This window comes from Gopherus evgoodei, chromosome 11, assembly GCF_007399415.2.
Source record: "Gopherus evgoodei ecotype Sinaloan lineage chromosome 11, rGopEvg1_v1.p, whole genome shotgun sequence".
Lineage (NCBI taxonomy): Eukaryota > Metazoa > Chordata > Testudines > Testudinidae > Gopherus > Gopherus evgoodei.
Genome location: NC_044332.1, coordinates 4,468,711 through 4,485,971, shown reverse-complemented (window position 1 = coordinate 4,485,971; position 17,261 = coordinate 4,468,711). Strand labels below are relative to the sequence as shown.

The 17,261-nt window shown below is 46.2% G+C and overlaps 1 protein-coding gene across 2 annotated transcripts in view; it reads left to right on the top strand.

Annotated features, from left to right (window-relative positions):
* Positions 1-17,261, top strand: part of TRPM8 (transient receptor potential cation channel subfamily M member 8) — a 120,023-nt gene that overhangs the window by 87,125 nt on the left and 15,637 nt on the right. For both annotated transcript variants that reach the window (XM_030580838.1, XM_030580837.1), the window contains 5 exons: positions 1,535-1,626; positions 3,661-3,802; positions 6,703-6,874; positions 7,934-8,111; positions 15,437-15,627. In XM_030580838.1, coding sequence (XP_030436698.1) covers positions 1,535-1,626; positions 3,661-3,802; positions 6,703-6,874; positions 7,934-8,111; positions 15,437-15,627 — 775 coding nt within the window. The remainder of the gene's footprint in view (positions 1-1,534; positions 1,627-3,660; positions 3,803-6,702; positions 6,875-7,933; positions 8,112-15,436; positions 15,628-17,261) is intronic.

The window sequence follows — 17,261 nt, the reverse complement described above, 5'->3', positions numbered from 1 at the left end:
GTGAGGTGTGTCTTTGCTGGGCAAGAAGTGAGGGGCCACTGTCAAGAAACACAAAAACGAGGAATCCTTGTGGCACCTTAGAGACTAACAAATTTATTTGGGCATAAGCTTTTGAAAGCTTATGCCCAAATAAATTTGTTAGTCTCTAAGGTGCCACAATGACGCCTCATTTTTTTTGCTGATACAGACTAAAACGGCTACCACTGAAACCAGTCAAAGAATATTGTGTTATCTCAGTGGCTCTCGAATTGCTGCTGGTCCACGAGGCACTTATCTTTGAAGCATTGTGCAAGTGTTAAACAGTTAATTTTCACAGCTTCCTCTGTTAAGGAAAGTTCTTCTACATCCATCTTACAGGGAGGAGAAACTTAAATGCAAAGGTTAGGGCCAAAATAATGATGGTGATCACTTTTAATTGATCAAAGCAGGACTTTCTTTTGGCCCATCTGATAGAGCAGCTGCCTGTGTTCCACAAGTACCCCAATTAATGTCTCAGCTGAGGTAATGCGTAGGCTGCATGTTAACACAGTGTGGGACTCTGCCCTTCTTGAGGCCGGCTCACTAAGAGATTTGTGTCAACTCCAATTACTGGCTATTGTCCTGTAGCTTAAGCAGTAGAGAGGCATGGTTTTAAGCTAAAAGGTCCAAGGTTCAGCTCTTGCTGATGAGACGTAGCAAACCCAGCCATCCAATGAAACACTCCGCAAATTTGTTTGACCTTACTTAGGGTTTGTCTACGCAGCGGCTGGGAGGTGTAACACTCTCTTTGGATAGACATACACACTAGCTCTGGTTCTGCTAGTGCACTAACAATAGCAGTGTGGCCTCTATTGATGGTGGCTCAGGCTAGCTGCTGGACCTAGGTCCTCTGGGATTGTACTAGGTAACCCCAGCCATCTCCTATGCTGCTGCCATGCCCATGTTGTTATTTTTAGTGCACTAGCTTGATCATAGCTAGTGTGTGTATTTGTTACCACACTGGCAATCACATCTTCTAGCTGCGTACCCCTCTTGTGTATCCATCATTCTGCAGGCTTAGCTTTCAAGGTCAGATTGGGTACCCCTTATTTCCACTGGTGGACTGTACTCAGCTGAGTATTCCAACTGAGTGACCAGTTGCAGCTCAAAAAAATTAGTCTAGTACTCAGACTGCAATAGCAAAAGCATTTTCTAATGAACTTTTAGGGCTAGAAAACCCTGATTTGTGTCTCCCTGATGGAGGTGAGCAGTGAAACCAATATTGAGAATGATGTTTTCCCTAAAATGTCAGTGATTTGAACTATACTGCAGCCAATAAATGTCTTCAAGGAGATGGACAAATAAGAGCCAGGTCTATGGTTGTAAAGGGCTGAGTTTGGCTACGTTTACTGTGAATAGTCCCTTACTGCATGTGCGGCTCCAGTGAAATCCATGAGAGCACTTGCGGACTAAGGTACCCAAGGCAAGTAATGGTGGTGGAATTGGGCCCATGGTGGAAGTAATCAGTGCTGGCCGCATGCTGTTGTGGTGATTTTCTGCTCTTTTCCCTTTCTAGTGGTACATGAATGGGAATAAATATTTCTCGGATCTGTGGAACGTTATGGATACGCTTGGAATCTTTTACTTCATAACAGGGATTATATTCAGGTGAGTAGTGTTTGGTCTAAAGGCATGTTACCATGGCTCTCCTCAGTGCCAGGTACTGGTACGGTGTGTGTCTGGCTGTGAGAAGAGGATGAACAAAGTCACTTGAACTCACTAGCAAACTTGTTATGTTTCCTAAAGTAATAGAAGGTTGTGGATTTTGGATCCAAGGCGCAAAGACTGGTTTTGCAGAACATCTCGTGGGCTGAAAATAACTTGTGCTGAGGAGCTTTTCTTCTGCTCAGATAAGGATAAACTAACACAGAGAAGTTTGGTTTGAGTGTTGCTAGAGTCAGAATTCAACAACCCCACATTCTCTGGACTCAGAGAATGTTTTCCTGGATTTCAGGGCCCTTCTGGGCCAGCAGCAGTTCGATCCAGAGTTATAGGGAATACAGGGTATGGTTTAGCAGACTCACACAGAGCTAGTTGAGGGGTTTAGATGTTGACTCAAGCCATTTGTCTGGCCCTAGTGTCTATTCCTGATACACCAAGTATCTATTGTAGCTCCTGATAAGAGAGGGTTGTGTTGCTACCTCAGCCTTCCCTGGATTGTGCATCCATCAAAAGCCAAGTGGGCAGAGGTCCCCAGCGTCAGCTCCCTCCCCTGGCAAACACCTGGCGTTCTGTTCCTGAGGATGAGCTCCCCAGCCTTTCTTTGGGTGCCGATCTTTCTCTTTAAGAACCTTCATGAGGCCCCCGGCCCTTTCCGCTGCCACAGTGTGTGCAAACGCTATGAGTCATACCAACGTGAATCCAGTGTCACTCTACTGAAGTCAGTGTGGTGACTCTGGATTTATTCTGGTGTAGCTTAGGTCAGAATTGGGCCCAATGAGGCCTGAAGTTTGCTCAGTGGAAATACCTCTGTCCTCCTGACTGCAATAGCACTGACGGGTGATCCTGAGGATCTCTGCTCTTTGGGTGGGTGCATGACTGATGCCTATGTGCTACGGTCTTGAGTTTTTGCAAAAGCCCAAACCTCCCACACTCCCCTCCACGAAGGTAGGTGGCTCCGAGTAAGGTACCCTTCCATTTGAACAATCTCTGGTTTAGATTTAGTTTTGCAAAAATAAAGACCTGGCCTCAGCAGCCTTGTCTAGTTCCATTCTGTACTGCTGCTTCATCAGTTTTGACCTTGTTTAAAGATCTTTCTACCAAATTAACATTTGAGACAAATTAGATGACTCTGCTGACTGGTAATGGGGCATGAAGCTTTCTGGATTGCCAGCGAGAATTTGCCCCCCGCTTATTAGTGGTTGAAAGCTGTTTATCGGCTGACAGTGATGTACGGTGTGTGAAGTGACTTGAGGCCTGACCCAGCTTGCCCTGAAGTCAGTGGAAAAGATTACCACTGATTTCAACGGGTTTTGGATTGGGCTCTTAGTGCTGTGGTTTGGTTTCTAATGGGCAGAAGTCCCTGTCAGTTAAAAGATTCATAATTACAATGTAATTGTACCTTTTGACAGCCTCAAAAAAAGGGGCCAAGAGGACAGAATGGGAATGGAGACTCCTGTTCCATAGCAGAATTCAGGTGTCTGTCCTTGGTCATGAAAGGGTTGTGTGGGAAGCTGCTGATTTTTGTTCTGGATTGTCTGACACTTAATCTCACTTAATGGAAAGAATCTAGACTTTTAGTGTGGTTTAGGGGATTGCTGTAATTTACATATACTATACAATAGAACCTCACTCCCGTGTACAGACTGGATTCTGTGCCTGGGCAAGTAACAGGCACAGATACATACATCCTGCAATATACCTTGTTCACTCGTTTTGTCAATTGTAGTTCCAGTTATTGATGCTACTCTGTCGTCATACACTAGTAAAAGTTTGTCCTATATTTTAGGAGGAAGAAATGAAAGGAATGAGATCTGTATAGCATCTGCTGTTACATTTTTGCTCAGAGAGACCAACTTTTTTGCAAAGATTATAAAGTGTGCAAATAAGTAACCACGGTCTATTCTATGGGACCAGGCTGTTTCGATATATATCTGTCATAACTTTAGCCAATGTTTCATTACACTTCTTTTTCTTCCCCAGGCTCCGCTCCTCCAATGAAAGCTCCTGGTACTCTGGGCGAGTCATTTTTTGCCTGGACTACATCATTTTTACTCTAAGGCTGATCCACATTTTCACAGTTAGCAGAAATCTAGGACCAAAAATTATTATGCTTCAGAGGATGGTAAGACATGGGCAATTGTTCATAACGGTCTAAATAAATGATGTTACAAGCTTTTCTTAGAGTGAAATTCCCCCCATACAGAGGGCTGGCACAAGGCCTAAGCCCCACGTACATCCTCCAAATAGGGCTTAATTGAGATTGAAGAGGGACATAATTAGTACAGGGCTGTATACTGGCTTTCTGCGTGGGGTGGGGGGGGCACTCTAAATGAACAGTTAATATTGGAAAGACAAGTATCAGAGGCAGGGCCAGCTCTGGCTTTTTTGCTGCCCCAAGCACAATCCCCCCCCCCCAAACCTGCGGAGTGGCCAGAGCTAGGGTGCAAACTTTTGGTGCCACTCCCCCGGCCCGCTGGCTAGCGGGACTCCCTGCGCTGCAGACGTGCTCCGGGCAGTGGAGTGCGCCCCCCGGCTAGTGGGGGTAAGGAGGTGGAAGTGGGGGGGGGAGAGAGAAGGGGGGTGGCCAGGCCTTCCTTCAGCCAGGGCGCTCACCACTCGGCTCCTCCCGCCGCACTGCCTGCCAGGAGGGTTCTACGCCACTCCCACCTGCAGTGAATTCAAGGTCGGCGGGGAGGGAAGGACGCGGGCTGCTGGGCTTGCTGTGGACTTGGCACCGGCTGGGGCAGACAGAGCGCACAGCCCACTCCCAGTAGGGCATTCCCCTCCTCCATGCCTCTGCCTCCTACAGGGCAGATGGAGCGGCCAACCAAAAGAAAAAGAAAAGGGTGGCTGTGCCGCCCTAGGATTGGGCGGAAGCCGCCCCTTAGAATCTGCCGCCCCAAGCACGAGATTGCTCGGCTGGTGCCTGGAGCCGGCCCTGATCAGAGGGGTCAATGTGTTAGTCTGGATCTGTAAAAAGTGACAAAGAGTCCTGGGGCACCTTGTAGACTAACAGATGTACTGGAGCATAAGCTTTTGTGGGTGAATACATCATGCATCTGATGAAGTGGGTATTCACCCACGAAAGCTCATGCTCCAATACGTCTGTTAGTCTATAAGGTGCCACAGGACACTGTGTCGCTTTTTATTGGAACGACAGTGAGCTTGGTTTCACAGCAGCGTTCAGCCTCAGCATATCAAATGCTTCAGAGTTGGATTTTGCAGCCCAGCTCATTACTCACATGAAGATTCCTTACTCAACACGAGTAAGGGTATGGCTGAGGAAGGAAAATCTCAATTCTTCTGAAAAGCTAGACTTAGCCGCTGTTGGGAGTTTTCCTACTTCAGGAACTGGACTAGGGAGTGGTCTTGCTGACTTCACTCCCTTTTAGAGTGGGGAAAGAGCCCTGACTACTAATTGCAGGCAAAGCCTACTGGGAGGGGGAGACACTGGAGGGTGGCTTGGCCCACTTCGGTGGTGGCAGGAGGAGAGGCATGCTGCTGAAGGAACAGCTCCAGAGAAGGGGGTGCTGGAGACAGCTCTCGGTCCAAGAGTATGGACAGTGAGCTGAAAAAGGTCCTGAATTGTGCACACAGACTGGGGCCTGTCTACTTCCCAGGAAAGGAAAAGAGGCTTTGATCACACCTGGGGTGCACTGAACCTGGGGAACTTATGAAGAAATAGCACTGAGAGCAACTGAACGTACATGCAGGTGAAATTAACACTGAGGTTTTTAAAGAATTGCTACATCTCTGGCTTCCATTTTTCTTCCACTTCTGTGGTGGTCGGGTCATCCTGGCCCCCCAGTTTCTATTGGTGACAAAGGATCACAGAACTGGGCTCTTACTAAATAAGGCCTTTGTAGTGGTCCCTCCCTCTCAACTAGAGAGGAAGGCCGCTCCATCTCGCTGTATCAGGCAACAACCCTCAGATTTGGGCCTTGCTGGTGGAACTGAGCTGTACGAAGTCTATAGTTCTGTAATCTCCTAGCAGGGGAAAACCAGTAGGAACAATCTGGTGCTCCTGTCCTCTTGGGCAGGGCGAAGCAGGGAGCAGTCCGTAGTCCTCAGCCCCCACGTTGGAGGGGGCAGTAATTCATAGTCTGAATCTCTGGCCCTTTGGGCAGGACAGAGCAGGGAGCAGGCTTTAGCCCACAAGTACAAGTCTAGCATGCCCTGACCCTCACACGGGGTGGAGCAAACAAAGGTCTGGCGTCTTCAGTCTGGCAGACGACAGTCAAAGGTAGGTCTCTTGGCCGACAGCGGGGAAAGGGTGAGGTGGCAGGGGGTAGGATGATGCTGTTACTGCTTCCTCAATGTAAGGGCTATTCTTTTGTGTGTTTTTGTTTTTGTTTTTTTCTTTTTCTCTGTCTGTCTGTCAAATGGCAGCTCCCCCGTATTTGGAGGAAAGAGGTAATATTTTGAGGAGATGAGAGAGGAGACAAGAGAACGCTTGTCGTTTGTGGGTGTATCAAATGAAAAGTTGCTTCCTGGAATACACACTGTTGGTGGCCTTAGCAGGAACACCAAGGGGAAGGAATTCAGCAATCCTTCACCTGTGGGCATCTAGAAAGTGAACATTTCTTTTTCAAGGTGCCCAGGACCAAATTGTCAGAAGTGGTTACCCGTTTTGCTGTTTTAAATATTGCATACGTGACACCTATGTTTGTGTGTGAATCAGATCAGTTTTTCGTCTTGGACCTGTGTACAGAACTTGCATGTTTAGATTTTGGGGTCTGATCCAAACCCCATGAAAGTCAATGGGATTTTCCTGTTGATCTCAATAGGCTTTGGATCAGGCACCTATCTTATAACCACTTAAGTTTGAGCATAATGTCTGAGACTGGATGGAGCCCATCTGAAAATGTGGCTATCCTGCATTGCTGAGTGACTAGATTTTCACATTCGTTCCCAACCTTCTGTTTAATTCACAGGGAACAAACTCCTGGCTTCCTTACATTGCGACTTGCTGCAGAAATGTGGATGATGCACTGATCTATTTTTTATATCCTCCTTTCCTAGATGATTGATGTCTTCTTCTTCCTGTTCCTCTTCGGTGTGTGGGTGGTGGCCTTTGGTGTGGCCAGGCAGGGCATCCTGAGGAAGAATGAGTACCGCTGGGAATGGATCTTCCGATCAGTTATCTACGAGCCTTACCTGGCCATGTTTGGCCAGTACCCTGATGACATTGATGGTAGCCATCTTCTGTGTGTACCTCTCCTGGGCAGGGGAGGGCCTGCACTCATTTGGCTCAGCTAGGGAGCCCACGGTGTCTCTTAGGGCCAGATCCTGCATTGGATCTGTGTTTATACTGAGCCCTGTTGACTTGAGTGGGGCTCTGCAGGGACATGGGTCGGCCCATGTACAGCTGCTTGCAGGATTTGACCCTTAATGACTGCCCAAGCCAGTGTTAAAGCAGGAGAGACTGAGTGGCTGGCGCCAAGGCATCAGATGACAGTGGGGGCATGACTGAAGACCTTAGAGGGACGTGGTTCATCAGCCCTCTGAAAATTGGGCCCCATTACAGGAGTCCTCACTCCCCTCCCCTCTGGCACCTAGCACTTTGCCAGACCCAGCCCAGCTCCAACATGCTCCTCTGATTCCCACTGCCCCTTTATACTCACTCCAATCAACCCCCCTAACAGGCACCTGCTCCAACCTTCCTGACTCCTTCCTTCCAAACAGCAAGAAGGTGGGTTATCACATGAGACTTCATCCCATGGAATCTATTCCAGTATCAGAGGGCGGGGTGGTGGTGGTTAGTCTTTCTCACTTGTCTGACGTTAAATGACTAATGCCAGATCTTTCTGGTGCACTCTTTCTTTCCTATGTGTGCATACGGTGTATTTGGTGCTAATGGAATATCATTGCTGTGTTCATTTCTCTAGTTCACAAGCTGCCCTTTGCAACTGCCATCTCCATATAAACTGGAGGGCCGTGGTCTGCCCTCCCCTGTGCATTGCAGTGACGGCCCTAGTGCAGCTGCACTGTTGTCTGGCCAGCAATGACTGCAGCCCAAGGCACTGTTGTAAATGCCTAGTGCAGACAGGCAGAGCTACTGCTGATGGCACTAACGCTGCTTTCAAACAGTGGTAGTCTCCTCCCAGGCAAATTGCATTTCATTTGTTTACTCTAAACAGTAGCATAAGCGGGTGGGCTTGGGGTAAATCCCCGATGTTGCAGACACACCAGAGAGCGAAAGGCTTCCTTTGCACAGCCCCTGTAGTCTCACTCTCTCCTCCTCTTGCTCTAGGTACCACATACAATTTTGATCGCTGCACTTTCTCCGGGAATGAGTCTAAACCTTTATGTGTAGAACTGGATGCTAACAACCATCCCCGCTTCCCGGAGTGGATCACCATCCCCTTGGTGTGCATCTACATGCTCTCCACCAACATCCTCCTGGTTAACCTACTGGTTGCCATGTTCGGGTACGTATTAGATGAGCAGTTCTCTGGTGGTGGCCCTTGCAGTCTGCAGAATGGCCAGACAGAGGGAAAATGGGTCCAAGAGGGAACGTCCTTCTTAGAAAGTTTACTAAGGAGTGGAAAAGCTGGAGAAAGCCCCATGTTAGACTCCACAGGTTTAACGCTCACCAGAGAACGTCAGAGACCGGTGTGTGTGGAGTATGCTGTTCAGTGGGACAGTGCCAAGGTTTTCAAGCCTAAAAGAAAGTCCCTCCCATAAATTAAATATCTGCCTCGTTACCAGAAAGAACCTCCCAACCTCGCCAAAATAAAAGTGTCAGCTCTGCTGAAATCCTAGCTCCTTCAGGTGACTTGCCATCAATAAATCTAAAGCACTAGATGTGCTGCAAGTGCACATATGAATGAGAAGGATGTGCAATGATGTGACGTGACATGCACAAGAGTCTCTCCATTTCTGTGAGCCAGTAGGCTTGGAGCTGATAAGAATCCTGCAGTGTCACGGGAATGAAGAGCAATGTTCTTGATGACTTAAGTCGCTTGCTGGCTCATGAGTGAAGTCAGCAGAGGGAAAGTACGATATCCAGGCAGCATCTGCAGGAGCCACAGATTCAGGTTTACTAGATACACTGACCATCTGTTTGTGCTTAGAACTCGTATTTATGTAGCACCTCCCCTCCTGGAGGAGCAGATCTTTACAAACTGACCTGCACATGTCTGATGCTTCTCTTTTGGAAGACAGCTTGGTACTTTCCCCTGATTGTAGGGAACTGAGGGCAGAATGGCGAGCTTACACTCAGCCCTGTACGAGGAGCATTGTGTAGCTAGGCTGTCCTCGGAGGAGCCCTGGGAAGGAACTGCAGCTTGGGCGTTACTGCAGCTTGGACAGGTGGCTGCAGCTTACTCTCTCCTTCCTGCCAGCCCATTTCCACTGACAGCGGAATACAGGGGGGCAGAGCCAATGCTGGGGCCCCTCCCTTTTCTCTCCATTCCTTCCTTTTCCACATGTTTGCAGCTGAGGTGGGAAAAGCAGAGGCTGTGCCCTGCACCAGACCTGGACCCTAGATCTGGGTAGGTCTTCACTGGTTGAGTCAGGCTGGGACGGCTTACTGTCCTACCTGGTTGAGAAAGTTTAGCCTTTAGGGTGGAGGGTTAAGCACTTTAAAATGCTTTCATTCTATGTATTTTAGGTGGTGGTGGGGATATAGAGTTCAGTCTGCCACTCCTAGGTTAATCTGACTGCTCAGGCCTATGATGCTTTTCAATCAAAATCTCCAAACATGGTGCTGTAGATCGACTAACTCTCTGTTAACTAAATCATCATTATATTCCAGTAGCGCCTGGAGCCTGAAACCAAAACCAGGGCCCCATTTTACTGGGGGCTGTGCACACTATAATATAACAGGCCTTACCCCAAAGAGCGTAAGTCTAATTAGCAAATTGGGGTGGGAGGAGGGGAGTATTATTGTCCCCTTTTATGGATGGAAAAACTGACACAGAGACCAAGTGACTGTCCCAAAAGTCCCCCAGGGAGTCAGTGGCAGAAGAGTCCCAGTGCAGTGCTTTAAGTACAGACTGTCCTTACTCTTCAGCTATCCCTGGTTGTTTATCGCAAGCTTGGGATCCAGCCCTGCAGTGCCTTCCCTTACGGCATGTCCGCAGAGCTCAGGGAGAGTCTGGAAGTAGGAGAGCTGCTGTCGGATCAGGTCTGAATTAACCAAGGGATCTGCTGAAAGGGTTTGATTCAGTTTGTTTCAGGACTGTTAAATTATCCTCAGCGTGGATGATAATCCGGTACGTGTGTAACATTCTACACCGGTATAATTACTGTCCTATTAACCCTTAGAATGCTGACATTCCCAGACTGCTCCAGTAATGGGTAGCAGGCAGTGTGTTGAATTTAACACATGCTTGTGGTCCGAAATAACACTTGGTGGGGACTAAAACATGCAATTCTCAGAGCTGTAGGAGAGGTGTTAAACTTCCCCCAAATGTCCACTCGTTCAAATAAATGATTCGATCCAAACTAAGGGCTAGGAGTCTCCTGAATCCAAGCAGGGCTGCCCAGGAGATTGGGGAGTTAAGTATCATCCCATTCCTTGTGACTGTGGGCCATGGGCTGGTAGCAGTGGTTGGAGTAGAATCCAGAATCTCTTTCCCAGGCAGCGGGTTACAAGAAGTGGAGAATGATGGGGGAGGGATAGAACTGGCCGCGTGCAGGAGCTACGTTCTGTTTATATGTGTGCTTGTCATTTCAGTTCCTTCGTATTTATTTGTATTGTTCCAAAATTACAAACCAGAAAACCACCTAGTGTCTATTACTGCACCATACACTGCAGCTGCATGGACAAGGGCAATAAAATACATTAGAAGGCATAGACAGCTAAAGATCGTAGAAGCCATGACCATAAACAAAATACATCCACCATAGTCTTCAGCAGCATCCTCTACCTGCAGCAATTCAAGATGAGTTACAAACTGGACCCTGATGAGTACAGCTCTCCGCACAATTGGTATTTCACGGAGTAGCTAACCGTCCTTTGGTCTAGTTTGTGCCACAATGACACAGCCCGTTGTAAGGGGACGGCCTGTGGCTGCTTTACCATCAGAGCCTCCCAGGGAAAAGAACTATACCCACAATTCCTTCCCTGTTCCTCTGTTTGCTTCTGGAGGTGAGTTTGTAATTGGTACTGCACTATAACAGCAGCAAACTGGTACCAAAGCACATTCAAACTCAAGATCTGGAGAGGGGTATGAGGAGGTTCTTACTGCTTCTCATGCTCAGACACACATATGCAGCATAAGTCAATATCTAACAGAAAGGCCCTTTTCTTTTCAAAAGAACATGCACATTTGTTGCTGTTCAATATCACTGCTCACAAATGTTTTTCATTTGAAATTGGAAGCCTCTAGCATTTGCTAAGTATACATCAGAAGGCCCAGAGGCTCCCCTGAGAGATGTACATGCCAGTGACTTGAAGGGGATTTGCACATCCATATTGGAGAGCACGACAAAGTTGGACATAATTGATATTGATAGAAAGTTCACATCTTGTGACCAGAAGTTTTGCCACTTGACACTTCAAAACCAATAGATTATTTCTTGCATCTGGTGCAAAGATTACTAACAAGTCAAAATCAAATGGTACCTTAGCTTTAAAATAAGAGAGTCTTGGCAAACCATGCCATGGTCACATGCCCACGGATCCACCCTCACACCCTCTTCTTTATCCCTGCATAGGCTGGCTGTCCATTGTCCAGCAGGGTTGGATGCTGGCTGCGATGTCTTAGTTTTCAGCACCCCCAGGTGTTACAGTGGTATAGGAGTGGGCAACTTTTAGAGGCGTTAAAGTGCAATCAAATTATATTCACAACGTGTGCGCTCAAAGCTTCTCTTCTTGCCACTTGGAGCATTCATCACACAACCCTGCTGTTCACTTGGAAGAACAGCGCTTGTGGCTCATACATTGCACATTGTTCAGCCCTGAATGTGAAATCAGCTCCTTCAGGCGTATCCCTTCCATGCATTCTGGGAGCTGCCATCCTTTATTGTTCTTTGTTCAAGCCCAGTTCTTTCCATCATCAATTTTTGCTCTTTGCCAGGTAGTCTTTCCGCATTGGTGGCACCCTCCCATCGGATGATTTTACTTTTTCTCAGTAGAAACTCATTTTCTTGTTGCTGCCACATTCCCTGATACTCCTATAACAAATTTTGTTTCACATTGCAAATGAAGGTAGTTCATTCCTTGGTCTTATAGCTTCTTGTATTTTTCTGATGGGGCGCAGTGGCCATTGCGATGTCTGTAAAATCGATATGGGATGTCTGGAAAATATGCAGAGGCTGGTCAGGTGTCTTTCTGCAGCCTCAGAACCCTCAGATTCCTTTACATTTCCTTCTGATGGAGGTAAAGGGCCTCATTGAGTCTCTGGCAAGAATAGGGTTAAAGCCACTTCCTAAACAGCCAACTGGCCCTGCATTCTGCTTAAAATGCAATAGTCACTGTATGACAATGACTTAAAATGTGGCACTAACCCATTTTCCCACAGGCCTCCCTACGTGTGGCCGAACTGCCTCCAGAGCTTGCCAAATGATCGCACATTGTGCCCATCAGGGAGAGGTGTCTCGTACTCCCATTCTGGAGGTGAATGCTGACACTGGAATGGTTGGAATAAATCCAGTTCTAGTGCTCAAACCATGGGGTTACCTGTCTGCAGAGGAAAATGAAAGTAGACATGCACAGGCCAGCTGCTTAAAAACAGAGTCTGACGTGATAAATGGAAGCTAGTTGTGGGGTGGGTACTGAGTGTCTGTTCCAGGGGCCAGAAGCAGTAATTGTGGATGATTAACTGCCTTTTCTGCATTAACAACTTTAAATGACTCTTCATCCCTGGGAAAAGTTGGGCTCCTATATCGGTGAGGTGCTTTTGAAAATTGGACCCTAGGACTTTAATCTTCCGAGATTATTGCTGCTGGAATTTGCACCCTGTTACCACTTTCAAAAGCGACTTTGGGCATTGAGTGCTATAGGTATGTAAGCTCAGGTGCTGTAGGTGCTGTTGAAAAAGTTTACCTTTAGTCCCTTCCCAAAATTAAAACATTTGACCTCTGCGGAGTTAAACTTCCAACACTAGAGCTCACCCCGCCGCCCCTTTGGGAGGGGTTCTGAATCCCAACTCAGATTTGGATCCAACAGTTATAGCTTTTCTCCATATCTCTGGGCTGGACAAAACTCCTGCAGTTTAGGAGGGGTTTAAAATCAGGAGACAGGTTTGAGCATTTGGCCTGCTAAATCCAGGGTTGTGAACTCTATCCTTGAGGGGGCCATTTAGGGATCTGGGGCAAAAATCTGTCTGAGGATTGGTCCTGCTTTGAGCAGGGGGTTGGATTAGATGACCTCCTGAGGTCCCTTCCAACCATGATATTCTATGATTAACCATGAGCTGGAGCTTTCCATCAGTTGATGTTGCCAGTAGTACAATGCACCAGATCAGATGGATAAGTTCTTATTTAATGTGCTCTTTTTATGACTCAGTAATAACCAGAATTGCTGCTCTGGTGCATGATTGGTAGCAAACATGTAGTGCACTGGTGCCTTAATGTTCCTGCTATTTATCACTCTGACTTGTAGCACAAGCACTATGCCGTATCATCTGTGGATGAATGGAAGAACTCAAGAGACTTCCTCTAGGGAGATATTAATGGCTTTTTTTTTAGATGGGAGTTACCCATGTGTTTAGCATTGAGGAAGTTAGACGGGGCCGACAGGTAAGTCTGACATCTGAAATGTGCTATCAGTTATTCTTCACCTTATCACAAATCCTTAGGGTTGTGGGTCTTTCAGATAAACAGAGTTAAAAGTGTCGACTATTTTAGTAATGGATGAACGGCTTTTGGTAAAATCAGAATGGACTGGAGCTAGTCAGAAAATGAAAGTCTATGTGAAGCCTGGTCTGACATTTGTCCTAGCTTGTGGATCCTCAACTCATGCTGCAAAGCCTGTTTGTCTGCATGGTCTGTGGGGGCCAGGGAGGACTCTGGTAGGTGGGAAGTGTGGTTCGGACTGGTGGGGCCAACTGGGGCTCCTGGAGCAGTCTGGGTGTGACCTGTGTGTGTAAAACACATCGAGGAACCCACAAGCAGAGCGTAGCCACACCTATTAATGGACTGTGTGTGTGACTGACTAGTTTTATTTACTTTTGCTTTACAATCAAGTCAGGATGGGACTGAGTCTAGACCAAAAACTTTTGCAGGTGTAGTGAGGTCGGGTAGGGGTATCATTTTATATTTTACAGAATGTTTATACCAACAAAAGCCCTTGTACAGATGCAGCTGCACCAGCTAAAAATGACTTTTGCTGGAATAGATTTCATTTGGGAAACTGGTATAGGCATAATTTGCCTGTAGGAGCTGCATCCCCATGTAGAGAGGTCAGCTGGTACAGCTATAACAGCAAAGCTTTCCTAGTTTAGAATAGGCTGTAGGGAGCAAATCTACATGCTAGTATTCTAAATGGGAGACGGAGTGAGAGGAGTGGGTTGCAGTGTACTTTGAGTTCAGGTGTGTCAGGCAAATAGCAGCCTCTCTGCCATGTGATCACATCGCTGACAAACCAAACAAAGCATACTTCCATCTATGATTCCTTCTCCCAGGTTCCCCCTCTCCTCTGATCATCTGTCAATTTTGTAATAACGCTGCTGGCTGTCTGGTTCTGCAGCAATAGAGCAAGAATAATGTAGATCATATCCTGTCTGTCTTTAAAGTTGATATTAAAATATAAGCAAATACCATGGAGATGCCAACCATCATCTGGCATACCATATGAGAGCTACAACTCAGTCAAAATGTATCAATATTGGTTTCCTCTTTTCAAGTAATATAAACATTTTGTCGGCAAAATTAAGGATTTAATTAATTTTTTTTAGAGAGCTGGAAACTAAAGGATATTCCACACTAGAGGAGTAGCCGTGTTAGTCTGGATCTGTAAAAGCGGCAAAGAGCCCTGTGGCACCTTATAGACTAACAAACATATTGGAGCATGAGCTTTCGTGGGTGAATTCCCAGTTAGTCAGATGCAAGTAGTGGAAATTTCCAGAATTCACCCACAAAAGCTCATGCTCGAATACGTTTGTCGGTCTATAAGGTATCACAGAACTCTCTGCCATTTCATACTAGATTATAGAAATGTTAAAGTTTATCTTAACCTTCTGAAGATCTTATTAAGAGTTCTTGAAAGAGCCATTTAGAAATATCTCATTTGTCCTTTAACAATAGTAGGGAAAGGATTGGGGCAGGTACCATTGTTTTGTTTGTACAACACCTAGTTCTGGTCCTTGACTTGAGTTCCTATAATACAACTCCTTATAATAAACTCGGAGGAGTTGCAGGCTTTGCAAACAGCCTACTTTTTAGTTTTGCACAAATTGTAAGAGTTGGCAAATATTATTCATGCAACCCATTGTCTAGCTATAGGGCAGCCTGTGTTATATGGCGAAACTAGAAGAACATCTCCTAAAGCCAGACTGGCACAAGTAGGTAGAGCTCCATACAACATTTAATCTTTCATTAGGTTTTACCCAGGGTGCCTTTTTTGCCATCAATCTGTATTATCACTTTCTCCTGCTCTGCTTCTTTGTTTCCCAGCCTCTCCAAATCAGAGTCCAACTTTTAAATCCAGGATATTCATGTGACTGAAACTATGTAAAACCAATTCCCCACCCTTGCTAATAGGAAAACTTCTGTTACTTGGATCTAATGAAAATCTTCACTGGATAATAAATAACTAGTGGTACCTTTAGACAAACAGAGGTTTATCTTTTAATCTGTCCCTTAGTTACACGGTTGGATCAGTACAAGAAAACAACGATCAGGTGTGGAAGTTCCAGCGCTATTTCTTGGTTCAGGAGTATGGCAGCCGTTTGACTATTCCATTTCCCTTCGTCATCTTTGCCTATATCTACATGGTGATGAAGAAATGCTTTAAATGCTTCTGTAAAAAAGAATGCAAAGAGCCATCCATCTGTTGTAAGTAGGATTGTGTGCTGTTTCTACCACTTGCTAGGGTGCCAGAATGAGCTGTACCTTTGTCCCCACACTCATTCTCTTCGTAGTCATCCCTTCCCAGTGCTTGTACTTCTCTCCAGGTAGAATCCCACAACTGAATCCCACTCCTGGAATGGGTCACCACGTTACAGCACCCCTATTAACCCCCAGTGTCCTCAGCAGGTCCAACTGAGTTTTTTGGTCCAGGTGGCTCTGGATTTCTTTCCAGAAGCCTGCAGTCTGTGTGAAAGTTCAGTGGCAGAACACTTTGTTCAATACAAAATCTGTATTTATTCACAAGAACATAACAAACAGAGGAAGAGGGTCAAAACAACGAAAGGCCTATACTTATGTCCTCCAACCTAAACCTTCGCCTTACCTTGCAAATGTACCTTGTCCCAGGCAGTCAGTACCCTCTCACTCAGTCAGCCCCAGTCTGTCTCCATCCTGAGTTGATAGGCAGTCTCTTACCTATTTCAAAGTCTCTTTCTTTGTCCTGGAACACCTGAACCTGATTGATTGGGTTTATCTATCTCCCCAGGTGGGACGGAGGCAGACTTGTAGTAGTGGAGTTGTCATATTGTCCATTTAAGCACTGATAATTGAGCTAGTGGATAGCTCAGTGGTTTGAGGAATTAGCCTGCTTACACCCAAGGTTGTGAGTTCAATCCTTGAGGGGGCTATTTAGGGACCTGGGGCAAAATCAGTACTTGGTTCTGCTTGTGAAGGCGGAGGGCTGGACTCAATGACCTTTCATGGGCCCTTCTGCTTCTATGAGATTGGTATACTTCCATATATTTATTTTATTTAGTGATTGCTGGGGTGTGTGTAGAGTTGCAGCTGGCATTACCCTTAGTGTTCCGAGGGCCAGCCATACTGCAGTCTCAAACACACACAAATATGAATAAAAACATTACATATAGCTCCCACATTCTTCACTCTCCCAAAGGAACCAGTTCAGTGCTACATAGCCTGCTACTGTGTTTTGTGATCCTGTTGACTCTCACAAGCTAAGCAACAATCAGATGGGGTTGGTATTTAGAGTGGAGACCTTCCAGGGAAAATGAAATGATAGAGCAAGTAACTGTAGTAATTCAGTAGGTTGTCACTGTGTGCTCTGAAGGTACCATGTTTCAGAGTAGATGTACAGTGGAGTCCCTGATTTCTTGTGATGAATAAACTTCCCACTGTGCTTAAAATCTAAGTTAAAACTTGTCCAGGACCTTGGGGCTAACACCATACTTCTACCTACCTACAACAACCTAAATTTGCAGTTGGACATAATATAAGCTTTTTTTATTTTCTGCTCTAAATTGCTCAGATTTTTGCAGAGGTAAGCAGCTCCTGCATTCCACCCCAACAGCTAAAGCAGTTCAGTGGTGGGTAAAGTGATCCCTGCACAGCCTTTATCCCGGAGGTACTGAGGTATAACTAATTGATATTTGTAAAGAACTTTTAAAATGTGCACCTTTCGAGGTGCATATGGTGCTTAGTAGATTTCAGAGACTTTCTCCTTTAGGGCACTGGATTCAGTTCTAGCAAAGGCCGGCAGTGGCTGAAAATCATTATTTGATGGCTGGGCAGCCTGGCCTGTATATGAAAGGAGTAAATCATTT